This window comes from Alosa sapidissima, chromosome 10, assembly GCF_018492685.1.
Source record: "Alosa sapidissima isolate fAloSap1 chromosome 10, fAloSap1.pri, whole genome shotgun sequence".
NCBI classification, from domain to species: Eukaryota; Metazoa; Chordata; class Actinopteri; order Clupeiformes; family Clupeidae; genus Alosa; species Alosa sapidissima.
Genome location: NC_055966.1, coordinates 26,083,997 through 26,098,996, shown reverse-complemented (window position 1 = coordinate 26,098,996; position 15,000 = coordinate 26,083,997). Strand labels below are relative to the sequence as shown.

The window sequence follows — 15,000 nt, the reverse complement described above, 5'->3', positions numbered from 1 at the left end:
GTTTTAAACAATGTGAACCGAGGTCGAGTCACCCTCTGAAAGTAGGGCGGTGGGCTGGAAATAGAGCGAGAGCGAAGAGGAGGAGAGCAGGCGGTGTGGTGTGCCGGCAGCTTGTAGGAGAGAAAAAGACGGCACAGAGGATAAAGGAGCTCAGAGGATAAATTTAGCGACCACCCAAGAAAAAAAACACACACAAGCAGACCTGTAGAAATCAGAACACTTTCTCACAATGCTCTGGTTTGGACCTTGGGTCGACTTGTAGAATCAGAACACTTTCTCACAATGCTCTGGTTTGGACCTTGGGTCGACTTGTAGAATCAGAACACTTTCTCACAGTGCTCTGGTTTGGACCTAGCCTGGAAACCAGACTCTCTGACTTTGCAGAGAGTCTGGCCTAGATCCATAGGCAAACGATTATTTCCGGGTGGGAGGGCATAGTTTGAGGTTTAAAATCATTGGAGTTCCTTTGAACCGCTTTGAACCAATCACTAACAACCGGCGTTTCATCATACAGAGAAGTTTCTCTGCATCACGCCCCTTAACAAGCAAGCGTGCATCTTATCAGCAAACAGTCATAAGTTTCATCTCCGTAACTCTCGCCAAAATGCATCATATGGTGTTTTGTGAATGTAGGCTACCCAAGTCAAACTTTCATATAAATGCATAAGTACGTCCAAAGCGCCACTTTTAAGCTTGTATGCGTTGTCATTTTCGGGTGAAATGACCTTTTGAATGGGAATCCTATAGGGCCACTACCTTTTTGATACTTTTTTGAGTTTACTAAAAGAAAGGTTTTGAACAATTCACTTGTTTTTAGTGTTTGAAAAATAGCGATTTTGACGCGACCATGTAGCCTATTAAACTAAAGTTTGACTTGGGTACGTTCGTATTTCAAGTGACAAAATTAAGGTATGACAAAGCTGACGATATAACATCCTACTCGACTGTGACTTTGTTCGTGACACTCCTGTTAATAGGCTAAACTAGAAAGAGCTAAAAAAACTCACACCAACCTTATTTGCGCCTTTTAATCACATTTGCTCAAAGATTTCATAAGCCCTTCGCTCCCTACGTTGATGTATTCCAAGCGGTCTGCTTCGGGGGCGGGGACGTAGTAATTGAAACACCATGCCTGTGTAACGTAATCGCTCTCAGGGACACCCTCTGTTCGCTGGTTAGGTCGGCTGCCCAACTACCGAAGTAAACGAGGGCGAATCAACCTATTCCAGACAGAGTACTGTAGGGAAAAGAAATCGAGCGGAAGTACATAGGCAGGCATAGGCCAGGCTAGTTTGGACCTTGGGTCGACTTGTAGAATCAGAACACTTTCTCACAGTGCTCTGGTTTGGACCTTGGGACTTGTAGAATCAGAACACTTTCAAAGCACTGCAGGACAGTCTCACAACAGACATCTCTAACTCTGGGATGGATCAGAGTGGTCAGTTGCTGGAGAACCAGAGTCAATACAGAATAAGGTACCTTAAAGGAGAACTCTGGTCATTTTTCACATAGATCTCCGTTTCTCGAGGTCACCGAGTACTGTCTGTACTACCTAGCTCGAGTTGCTGTAGCCAACAGCTAGAGTAGTCAGGCAGCTACAGTGCTACACTCTGGGGGCATCTTTAAAATCATGCTGTCATCATGCTCAAGGTTTTTGGCTGAAGCAACTCGAGCTAGGAGGCACCGATTGTTTTTTTCTGTTTTCCTACTGACAGTACTCAGTGACTTTGAGAAACAGAGATCTATGTGAAAAACTGCCAGAGTTTTCCTTTAAAGCCACCAGCATCAAACATAGAGTACTGTGCAAAAGTGTTAGGCACCCATTAGATTTGTTGTTTTAGCAATGCTATAATGACCATATATGTTTATATTCATTGTCTTTATTCGAATTCAACCAGAAGATAGAGGGACTGTAAAAAACAAAAGAAATGTGCATTTCTGGATCGGTTTCTTGTCTTTTGCATCTATTCGATTGGTTGTTTTTGCAGTGTTATAATGACCAATCTCTCAAGGGGGAAGCTGAAGCCGGTTGGTACTGGTACTGGTTCTGGTTCTGACACATTGGTATGAAGATGACGACACTTTGACAGATCGAACATCTTATTGAAAAGCTACAGCTGGAAGAGTTCATTGCTCACCTAAAGTGGAAAGTGTGTGGCCAAAGGTTTCTATTCAAAGAACCTTGATGAGGCAAGCTGACACTGTATTACCACCTGGGAATACAATGAAGAGGGTCACTGGAGATGTACAGTGCTTTTCAGGTGGCTCCTCCACTTTGCGTCCTGCCAAAAAGCTCTTGACGCCGCAGTGTCAGTTTTAGGGTGAGCCACGGTCAAGTCAGCAGCAGATCTCGAGACCCCCATCGTAGCGGTATCTACCAGCAGCTTCTGGCAGGCCAAGCATGACCATCGGTGGCCTTGGTGGGGAACGACAGTTCCATCGAGAGCTTACCCCTTGGGTGACTGGTTATTATAACTCTGCTAAAACAACAGATCTAAGGGTAGTTTGAGATTGAAATTGGACTGCCGTGGCCTACTGGTTAGCACTTCGGACCTGTAACCGGAGGGTTGCCGGTTCGAACCCCGACCAGTAGGCACGGCTGAAGTGCCCTTGAGCAAGGCACCTAACCCCTCACTGCTCCCCGAGATGCAGGCAGCTCACTGCGCTGGGATTAGTGTGTGCTTCACCTCACTGTGTGTACACTGTGTGCTGTGTGTGTTTCACTAATTCACGGATTGGGATAAATGCAGAGACCAAATTTCCCTCACGGGATCAAAAGAGTATATATACTTATACTTATCAGAACAAATTCTGTATTTTAATGGCCTACATGTGTACCATATTTTCTGTGTTCTCAGGTCATATTCTAATTAAGAAAGTGAGAAATAAACAATGTGGTCCTTATACTCCAGCATGTAATAATGATGTAGAATGTCCTGCTGACTGAAAGTTAAGCGATACGCCCTATGAAGCTGTTGGTTACATTGATTTTAGAACAGTTAATGGGGGTTGTTAGGCATGACACCAAGCCCCTAGTGGAGTCACATGTGTAATTATTATGGCAAAACTTTTTCCTTCCTGAAGGTGCACTCCTTGAATAGGGCTGCTAACATGACCTGTGGCTGGTGCCATGGACTGTGGCTGTTAGCATGGGTTCTGGCTGTTAGCATGAGCTATGGCTGTTAGCATGGCCAAGGCTGTTAGCATGACCTGTGGCTGGTGCCATGGACTGTAGCTGTCAGCAAGAGCTGTGGCTGTTAGCATGACCTATAACTGTTAGCATGACCTGTGACTTTTAGCATTACCTGTGGCTGGTGCCATGGACTGTGGCTGTTAGCATGACCTTTGGCTGTTAGCATGACCTATAGCTGTTAGCATGACCTGTGGCTTTTAGCATTACTTGTGGCTGGTGCCATGGACTGTGGCTGTTAGCATGACCATGGACTGTGGCTACTGTTCTTTTTCAACTCCAGGTGGAGAGAGTGAGACTAATTAGTATCCGATAAATGAGAACAGTGTGTAGGCGCTAGTTAACTTTCCTGCACTTTAGAAGGACATGTCTGTGTGTGTGTGTGTGTGTGTGCGGCTCAGCCCCAGTCTCTGTTGTGTGTGATCTGTGTGTGTGCCACTTCCTGTGCAGAGTGCGCTTTGATCGATGCCTTTCCCATCCACCCACTGCGAGACACCGATCAATCAATACGTTTGATTAGCTCTGCCTCAGCGGGGAGTGGGCACGGCCGCAACACTGCTCTGATTATTACAGTGTGTGGGTAGCGCTGTCTATGTGTGTCTGTGTGCGTGTACTCTCACTCTCACCCATCCAGGCTGGAAATTAATGTTTTTTAAGATATCGGTGGAATAACAAACTTGTCCCATGTATGTGTGTGTGTGTGTGTGTGAGAGTGAGTGTGTTTTTTATGCTGTCATGTTGTGCTAAACTATATGTGTGCATATATTTTTCACACTGAGTGCGTGTATGTGTGTGTGAGTGAGTTAGTTTATGTGTGTATGAAGACCTGTGTGTGTTTATGAGTGTGTGTGTGTGTGTGTGCATGTCCCTTACCTGATTTCCTGATTTGCAGGCCATGTTCAGCTTGTGTATGATGGAAAGTGAGGCGGACGAGGTCAACTTGCAGGGGGTGACTTGTGTGGGACTGAAGCACGCCCTTGACTTCGCTTACACAGGACAGGTAAGGCCACTTGCTCCAAACACACAAACACACACACACACACACACACACACACACAAACACATACTCCACTTTGTTTACACAGGGCAGGTGAAGCTACTCGCTCACTCCAGCACTGGTCTCAAACAGAACACACACACACAGACACAAAAACGCACACACACACACCCCCGATCTACAACTTTCACATTTTTATGCATACACCACCCTGAGAAAAGTGCTCAGCATGATTCTAGTGCATATCCGGCTAACGGATGATAAACAGGCACACATACTCTCTCTCTCTCTCTCACACACACACACACTCATAGTCACACACACACACACACACACACACACCTACACAGACACACACACACACACACACACACACACACACACACACACCAAGTGTGAGCCAGAACCTCCTCCTACACAGACAGTACACACTCTGTCTAACTCTGTTTGCTCTCTGATCACTGAACGCTCCCCTGGCAAACCCCCCCCCCCCCCACACACACACACACACTTACCCCCCCTCCACCCCACCCCACACACACACTCCTCAGCTGAAGCTCTCCATAACACACTCCAAAACAATCTGACTAAAAACAGCACTGAGTCATCGCCCATTATCCACCATCACTGCTCCAGCCTCTCCCGCCTCCTGTGTTTGGGTGGTCGTCTGGGTGGATGGATGGGTGGGTGGATGGGTCTCCAGTGTTTAGAGGAGACTGGGAGGTTCACGGTCTCTCAGTGTGCATCAGTTCAGACTAGGTTGTGTTAGTGCTACTGTTGTTGCTACTGCTGCTGCTGATGTTGTTTGTGCTGTTGCTGCTGCTCATGTTGTTAATTAGGAATAATGGTGCTTTTCCCAGGAGATGAGAGGAAATTATGGATGTAGGCCAACGTCAACCTGCTGGTCCAACGTAGCTTGTCCAGACAAACACAGCAGGGACTTAAGCACACACACACACACACACACACACACACACACACACACACACACAAGCCTCTAACATACACTTGCATGCATACACACATGCACCGTCAGATAAACATGGATGCTCACACTCACACACAAACAAACACAGACAGACAAAGACACGCACACACACGCACACACACGCACACACACACACACACACACACACACACACACACACACACACACACACACACACACACACACAGATGGTCAGACAGGCGGAATTTGAAGCGCATGTTTTCATCTGAGTTTAAATGATGTACATCCACAGATATGGAAACAAGGTCTGCCCTAGCAGCAGCACAAAGCCTTGTATGGAGCAAACTTCCAGATGACACAGTTTTGGTGTGCGCCCTCAGGGAGGATTTGTTTCATGTGATGTGTTGATCCTTCAGGACCCTCAGCCTTATCAGGGGAGCTTTGGGATCCACACAAGCACTGCAAGCAAAATATTGATAAAAAAAAAGATCGGTGAGCTTTAGTGCTTCAGAGCTAAGCCTGGCTCAGATGTCACGTCATGCTTATGGAAGACATCACCAAGCTTTGAGCACCACCACTGAAAGTGCAAAGCTTCCACACACCACCTGCAAAATAATACTCACCAAATACTGCCAGATACCCCCATATCTCACCATGACTGCGATGGAAGACTACATTATACCGGTACATACATGTGCGTTTACATTGAATATCTACAAATACACACACACACAGCCGCGGTGAAGCCTATGTTAGAGAGACAGGCTGTTGTGACAGATATTCCAGATGGCAGTTGGTGTTGTGTTCAGGCCTTATTATGTGGGCCACATCTGAGCCGCCTCTGGGCCAGAACTAGCCCACATCCAGGCTGGCTTACTTGGCCAGATGTGTTCCTTCTGTCTTTCTCACTTTTCTCTTACTCTGTTTTCCCCTCTCTCTGTTTTCTCTCTCACCTGTCGGTTTGTCTGTCTTTCTGTCTGTTTACATTTTCCATATGTTTTCCATCTGTCCCTCTTTCTCTCTCTCTCTCTCATTTTTCTGCCTGATGTGCTCCATCTGTCTATCTCTCTCTGTCTCTACCTGTCTGTCTCTCTGAGCTAGGAATAGGATTTCTTCTGTCTGGGGGGAGTAGATCCACCATTCTAAAGCTCCCAATATCCTTCACAATTCCATACAACTAAAGAACCTTTTCAGCAACCAAACTGCTCCCTCCACTGGGAAGAGATATGCAGGTTTATAATAAACCCATATCCCTGCTGGACTTTAGTGGTGGCGAGCTATGTTACAAATAGACCTCTGAGGTTCGCCTACAAAAAAGAACCAAAGCTGCTATCTTTGCCCATATTAGGAGATCCGGGTGTTAATTGAAGCTAACTACCTATGGCAAGTTGCATTGCAAATTAGCTCTGGGGTAGCAAAAATCTAAGTTTGCTGTCTTAACGTACCGAAGATCACAAGAGCCACTCGAAGGCAGAGGACAAAAGTGTGTTGAGCAAAACACCTGCATATCAGTCCTCTTCATCCCCGATAATTGCGATAATTCAAAACCCCTGCATTATTTTCCCATATGAAAAATCACAAGATACCGGATCTTAAAGATGGCAGCTTTTTTGTAGCCGAACTTCAGAGGTCTATGGCTGTGTAGGCAAAGCGCTTTTGAGATCAAATAGAGTAAAGAATATGCACATCTTCTTTAAGCCAGTTCTTCTGATAGCACATAGCCTACTTAAAGGTGTAGGTTTTTGAACGTTCTAAGTTCCGCAACAATTGAAGGTTCTAAAATTCTATGTTGAATTCAATGAACCCAGATATTCTTTAGAACGTTCATTTCTCAACATTCCCGTCACACCGGTGTGCCGGTACTCCTTTAAGGGTTAGTAGGTGAAATGTGAAATACAGTGTGCTCTTGATTCCTGTTAAAAGGTAGTGGGTCAGGTGGTCAAGACTGTTTTTATGTGTGTGTGCAGATTGTGCTAGAGCCGGGGGTGATTCAGGATGTGTTATCTGCTGGGAGCCATCTGCAGCTGCTGGAGCTGCTCAGCTTGTGTTCCCACTACCTCATACAGGTGAGCCACACAACACTACTTCATACAGGTGAGCCACACAACACCAAATAAGTAAACGTGTGACCGTGCACATCCCTTTTCACCGTTTCGGATGGGTGCTGGATCAGAGGAAAGAGTTCAAAAGTAAAAGAGAGTGATCCACACACCATATGGAAGGTTTTTTATTTTGCGTGCAACGTTTCGAGCCCCTGGCTCTTCCTCAGGCAACCAACAAGTGTTTCACAATGTACCATCAATATATATCTCCATTTGTCCTTACTCACACGTGAATCAAATTAGATAATCAATTCCATAGTTACTACATTCAATCAATCAATCAATTATACAACATTGATGCAAAGTCCCAGTATGTATAAAGTGCTTAGTGCAGATTTGTACACATATACAGAAAAATAGATAATCAGTTTCATAGTTAATACATTCAATCCATAAATTTACAAAACATTGATATAAAGTCCCAGTATGTGTAAAGTGCTTAGTGCAGATTGTACAAACATAGCCTACATATACACAGTAAATTACAATAATTACAAAAATATATGTATCAACATTGTATCAGATATAAAAGTACAAAAATATATACATATACATCTTCAATATTACAGTTATTCCTTTTAACATATAGCAGGTACATAATTTTAGACAGATATAGAAAGACAGTAGACCACAATTTTTTTTAAAGAACGACATGTGAGCCACGCAACACCACCTCATACAGGTGAGCCACACAACACCACCTCATAAGTATAAGTATATATACTCTTTTGATCCTGTGATTTCCTGTGAGGGAAATTTGGTCTCTGCATTTATCCCAATCCGTGAATTAGTGAAACACACTCAGCATACAGTGAGGTGAAGCACACACTAATCCCGGCGCAGTGAGCTGCCTGCAACAACAGCGGCACTCGGGGAGCAGTGAGGGGTGAGGTGCCTTGCTCAAGGGCACTTCAGCCGTGCCTACTGGTCGGGGTTCGAACCGGCAATCCTCCGGTTACAAGTCCGAAGCGCTAACCAGTAGGCCACGGCTGCCCCCTCATACAGGTGAGATACTCTACCTGTCCTAATGCTACTTCATACAGGTAAGCTACCCAACACCACTACCGTATACAGGTGAGCTGGACAATTTGTGGTCATACTACCCCCCTGGAGGTGTGGAGTACGTTAGCACTCTGCTTCAGTGGTTCTCCGTTAATCCCCCTCTCAAATTCAAACTCCAGTACACAAGGGTATCCTTGAAGGGTTGTATAGACCCTTTCAACAATAAAAACAAAAACAATGCTTGAACGTTCTATTTGGTTCCCAATCTACTTCCTCTGCATTTAGATAACATATGGAATGTTAAAACGGAAGCCTTGTGGGGCCAACTATGATGCTGATAATGGAACTCTCTTGAAAGGGTCTATTGACACAATACGGAATTGCTAGCGCAGAACAGTCAAACAGACAAAAGTCTAATTTCGAGTAATATCTGTGATTTCGATATTTCTTCCTCTTTCTGCATTGGACGTTTTCTTGCTCTGCGTCTCTTGTTGGTGCAGTTGACTTGACACACTTCCTGTTGTTTTTTTCTGTCTCCATGTGCCACACACGCTCTAATCTTCCATGCGCCATCTGCTGGTAGAATAATGGACCTACAGCACTGTGCAGTCCTATAGGTTTTTGCTGTAGGCTGTGCTGACTACATCTTGGATTTAAAAAAAAAAAAGATTTGTCATTAGATGAAAATGATGAGCTATACAATAATCATTTAGGCCATCCCTATGCAGTGCAGAGTGTTTGCCCATATTAGGCTGCATGTTCTTTTACAGTATTTGTTGTAGCCTATACCGTAAGTGTGTCACATGATGTTGAGTACATTATAAGCCTAATTCATACAGTATACCGTGACAGGTAGAGGTGAGTTGAATGTGTAGTTCAGTGGATACAAATCATAAGGAATTTTGCATGAGTCATACAGCTTCTGTTTTTTTATTATTTTCTAAGACCTTCATTCTTACATCCAATAGATGGCAGCCTATTCCTTCTATTACTGCTCTCTCTCTCTCTCTCTCTGCTTTCACACTCTGTCATTATCGCCGCATCTTATTATCTCAAGCCCCTTATATCAGCCTCTTCTCCTTTGTGTCGTGGCAGAGACAGTTTCTCTTGGTCTCATTGCTCCGTGTTAGGAGACGGCGGTGTGATATCATCCAAAGACTCTGTGATGCATTGTTACTTTGTTGTAGGTCTTCAGAGCCTTACCCCAGTAGAACCCACTAATCAAATATAAAATAGAATGTTGCACAGTGAACTCTGATCCAGATCAGTCCTGGCCCATTCTAAAGTCTGTTCTAATATTAATTCATTGATCATTGATCATGTCCCAACCTTAATCTTGAATAATTTAATCCCCATCTTTGATTACAGCAGCATAGCAAAGCTAAATACTGCAGTACGTTCTCATATTACTGTCCTCACACCAGCCTATCCTATCCTAACACACATGTCTGCACAATGGGTTGGCCTGAACCACACCTGTCCTAAACTTACACATCTGTCCTGACCTCAGCTCTTCCCAGTATCACTTCTCGGTGTGTGTGTGTGTGCCGTCATGAGCTGATCAGTCTGAACCACCTGGACCTGTACCGGCTGACCTGCTCCACCTGAACACATACACACACACTGACAGACATCTCCCCTAATTTAACAACACACCTGTCCTGGCAGACACCTATCCTAACCAAACTCACCTGTTCTCACCAACAGGAGCTGAGCATTCTGAACTACCTGGACCTGTACAGGCTGGCCGACCTGTTCCACCTGCCAGCGCTGGAAGAGGCGGTAGTGGGCTTCCTGGTGGAGCACCTGGCTGAGCTGCAGCACTCCCACCAGGAGGAGGTGCTGTTGCTCCCCTACCGCCTCCTCAAGGAGGCGCTCAAGAGTGACCGCCTCACCTCACTCAGCGAGGAGGAGATCTGGCAGGTGAGAGTCAAACACACAATCACACACAGGTACATACATGCACGCACGCACGCACGCACGCACACACACACACACTCGCACACACACACACATCAGAGACGGTCAGACAGGCGGGATTTGAAGTGCATGTGTTCATCTGAGTTTAAATTATGTATATCTACAGATATAATGAGGTCTGCCTTAGAAGCAATACAAAGCCTTGCCAGAAGACTTTCTAATGAGGAGACACAGCACTCAAAAAATCCTCCATAGAAATGCATGGGGTTAATTTGTAATGCCAATATGGCAGGTGTTTACACATATCCCTCCCCTTCCGCGGCAAAAAAGTCAACATGTGAATACATTGTGCCAATCATGTGGTGTGTTTTGAATACATCGTGCCAATACCGTGTTGTGACCTCGCCGCTGGAGCAAGGTTGGTGTCGTGACGCGCAAGGCTTCACGATGCCCGATAAGTGCCCAAAATGTGTTACAATATGGCTGCCGAGTGGAGGGACTTGCCTAAATGGACTAGGCAAGTCCATTGTAGTTGAAAGGAGCTCTGGGTAAGTCCAGGAAAGTCTGTGGCCACATTCCACCCACACACCAATGAGGACAATGGCTAATTCGGCAGCAGAGTGTGAGCAGCAGCTAGGAAGATAATCATGCTCATCGTGCAGTGTGATGTGTGCTGAGATGTGTGCTAAGAAATCATCATTTTGAGAATTAACAAGGTCTATCAGGCATGTCCAATGTTTTATTTCCTTTTGCACCAAATATGACCTAAAACAACAACAACAAAATAAACAACATAAAACCAAATAGTATGAAAATAAACTTCCTAGGATGGTGGTTACTTGATTCCAGATTTTCAATCACGTTTTTCTCAAACGACAGCTAGACCCTGTTAATCCTTTTGGTGATTTGTGATGTAAGAGACACATATGCAACCCAGATACGCAGAGAAAGGGCCGTGTGTTCGACTGTGTGTGAAACCATTTTAATTGGACATAATTTGACAGGTAAGCAGCAGATGTTATTAACGTCTCTAGTATGCAGGCGTGGAAAAGTTCAGCTAGTGAAAGATTTTTAGTCTTTAGTTCTGCTTTGTGTCAAGAAATCTGCTAATTAGTGCTCTCCAGATGTAGATCGCTACTGCACTTAGTGATATGGTTACATGTATATTCATGTACATACAATTGCCTGTTAAAGTGTCCATGACCATGGCAACCTTGACAGGGACAAACATTTTGCCCCTCAACAGACCCCCCCCACCCCCCGTTTCTGCACTACAATGGTACTGTTACCACACTGCAGATAGCTGTACATACTGTCCATGTCTGTCTGTATGGTTCATACTAAATATCCATATTTATTCTGTTCTTCCTGTTAATTACACTGCATATATCTATATTATTCGTATTACTCTTATAATGTTACTGCTACTACACTGCACATATCTGTACATGTTGTTCATACTACAAAGCCATATTTTAGTCTGCTCTTATAAGATTACTGTTAATACACTGCACATATTTATGTTTAATTTATATCTACACTGCACTATATAACTTGTCCTGCCTATGCACCACCTGTCTATACTTTGTATATCACATTGCACTTCTGGTTAGATGCCAACTGCATTTCGTTGTCTTTGTACTTTTGTACTTGTACACAATGACAATAAAGTTGAATCTAATCTAATAAAGTTGAATCTAATACAGTACATTTGTACCTCTAATGGGCAGCAGATGACCATGTACTACTGTGCAGGGATGCAAATATAATGTAATGACCTGGCCTTTCTGCTGAGAAGGCTTTGTTTTTTCCTGATTGGTCAGTGTCTTAAGACTGAAAGACTACAGCCTGAGATAGCATAGTGGACATACTGTATGGTGCAATGTGTAGGTGAATGTGACAATGTGTACGAATGTACAAATGTTTAGGTGTCCTAGAAATATTTCCCAGGAGATTTGCCTCTTTGTTTCATTCTGTCCTTCAGAGCACCTCTTTTGCGTGCACGCGCATACACACGCAGACACACACACACACACACACACGCAGACACACATACACAAATGCCTGCTAGTAAATCTGTGTTTAGGACTACTGTGTGTGTGTGTTAAGCTGACAAAGGCTGAGGTAGTAGGTGTGAGTGCATGCAAGGAACTGAGGAGGGTGTGTGTGTGTGTGTAGATGGTGGTGGCAGTGGCAGTGCTTTGACTGTTCATTTGCACCAATCAGGCCCACCCCCCTCTTTCCTCTCCTCCTTTTCCTTTAGCATCCCCACCCCCCTGTACCCCTTTACTCTCCCCCTACCCCCCCTCTCTTCCACCGCCACCCCCCCTCCTCCCGTGATTAGACCCACCGCGGCTCCATCAGACGCCCCAATCCCCCGGCTGTCACTCCGGCCGGCCCTCTGATTGAAAACAATCAGGCCTCTGATGCCACAATTACCCTGACCCTTTAACCAGCCGCCGCCGCCATAATCAGGGCCTGATTAGGCCGCTTTTGGCCTCCGCAGCCGCGCCAGGAAGGTTAATTTGGGCATCAGACGGAACGCGGCATGTGTGATGGGCACCGGGGCTGTGGCGGCTGAGGCTGGCGCGGCCCTGCCGGCGGAGAGGAGAGCAGAGGAGAGGAGAGGAGCGGAGCGTGCGCCCGATGACGCCACCCTGATATAGTTGTGCCCGTCAATCATCGTCACGCTCCCAGAGCTCGCCGAAGCTCACGCTCTGGAAATCACATTTTCTTGCCACTTTGTTTTTTTTTTACCAGTTTGTGTGTGACTGTGCGTGTGACTGTGTGTGTGTGTGCGTGTGACTGTGTGTGTGTGTGTGTGACTGTGCGTGTGACTGTGTGTGTGTGTGTGTGTGTGTGCGTGTGACTGTGTGTGTGTGTGTGTGACTGTGTGTGTGTGTGCGTGTGACTGTGTGTGTGTGTGTGTGTGTGCGTGCGTGCGTGTGACTGTGTGTGTGTGTGCGTGTGACTGTGTGTGTGTGTGCGTGCGTGCGCGTGACTGTGTGTGTGTGTGTGCGTGCGTGTGACTGTGTGTGTGTGTGTGTGCGTGCGTGTGACTGTGTGTGTGTGTGTGTGTGTGTGACTGTGTGTGTGTGTGTGTGTGTGTGCGTGTGACTGTGTGTGTGTGTGTGTGTATGTGTGTGTTTGTGTGCGTGTGACTGTGTGTGTGTCTTTGCTTGCTTGCTCTCCCTTTTTTATTGCACTCCCACTCTCACACGGTTAGTCTCTCTCGGTTTTTTTTTTTAATTTCGTCTGTATCACACTAGCATTTCTGAGAGAGAGGGAGTGAGTGAGTGTGTGTGTGTGTGTGAAAGAGAGAGAGAGTATGTGTGTGTGTGTGTGTATTCAGGGAGTTAATTTATTCTCTGCCCCGAGGAAGTTCTCTGATCCGGCGTGACCTTCACAGTCAACAGACAGTACACTGCCTACCTCTCCCTCCTCTCCATCGCTCTCTTTTTCTCTCTCTCTCTCTCTTTTTCTCTTTCTCTCTCTCCTCCCCCTTTTGCCCACTCTGTCTTTTCTCTTTTGCTTATTTATTCTATCTGTAAGTAGAGGGGGATAGAGAAGAGATAGGATGAAAGAAAAAGGATGTACAGAATGACAGAAGTGTATAAACTGTATTATGTGCGTGTGTGTAAACAGTGTCCTGTTTTACATCATTATCTTGAATTCTAACAAGAGTGTATTCTCAGCATACCGCGTGTCAGGTATTATTCATAATCCCAAGCATGTAAATACATGTGTATGTAAAATTCAGATTAAAACCGTGCATTCCTTTGTGGATATAGCATTTCGCTGTGCTTTTTAAACAACGTCCAGTTTGCAAATTTGCGAGACTGCAGAGAGAAAGTAAGTAAAGCATTTCAGAGAAAGGGTGTGATATAAACGGGTGAGTGTGTTGCTTCAAGACTGACTGCTCTTGTATGTTTCCTAGACAGACTGCAATCCCTGTGTCTGTATAGATGATGCATTGAATATGATGCCCTTGGGTCTTTGGTGTTGCTGCATTTATTGGGAGGGTTTGCATAGCGTCGTAATGCCCCCTCTATGGCGTAAAAATGGTTCACAGATATTAATGGAGTTTTTGGAGATAAAGAATGCAGAGATGACATTTTGGAAAACTCTACAGAAGCAGTAGAAAGAATGCAGTGTAGAAGTACTGACCTTCCTGCTGTCTTTGTGTAATGCGGTGATTGCTTATGTATCTTGTCTGTATTGTGTGTGTGTGTGACAGAAAGGGTTGTAGGCATGAGTGTGTGTGTGTGTGTGTGTTGCTGTAATAAGTTTGCTGTCGGTGTGCTGATAGTGTTAAAAGCCACTTTGTGTGGCTGATAGCGAGATCGTTTATCTGTGGCCATCTCGCCCACACTTGCACGCCTCTGCTGCCAAACATCCTCAGATTGCTCTCAAGTTCAATTAGCTTGCCTTTGTCCTGCTCCTCCTACTCTGGGCTGTGTGTGTGTGTGTGTGTGTGTGTGTGTGTGTGTGTGTGTGTGTGTGTGTGTGTGTATGTGTGTATAAGACGAGTGCAGTGAACCATTTGCATATTTATTTCACAGGCTAGTGATACACCTGTGCCCTTGTGTTACTGTGAGTGTGTGAGTAAGTGTATGTCTAGCTGTGTGAAATTAAGCAAAGGTATTGTGAGAATACAATAGCCATTTATGTTATGTGGAAGCATGCACATTGTCCATCTCAGCCGCCAAGCTTTGCACAATATCCTTTTCACAGCGGTTTGATCTCCTGATTCCCCCCAACACACACACACACACACATGCACACACACACATGGAATACTAATGAGCTCCCCTACACCTCTCTTTCTACATCTTCAACT

The 15,000-nt window shown here is 45.2% G+C and overlaps 1 protein-coding gene across 1 annotated transcript in view; it reads left to right on the top strand.

The window, feature by feature from the left end:
- The window catches only part of klhl32 (kelch-like family member 32), a 48,090-nt gene that overhangs the window by 24,759 nt on the left and 8,331 nt on the right, over window positions 1-15,000 (top strand). Inside the window, 3 exon segments of the mRNA XM_042105851.1 lie at window positions 4,083-4,190; window positions 7,104-7,202; window positions 9,948-10,163. Of these exon segments, the coding sequence (XP_041961785.1) occupies window positions 4,083-4,190; window positions 7,104-7,202; window positions 9,948-10,163 (423 nt within the window).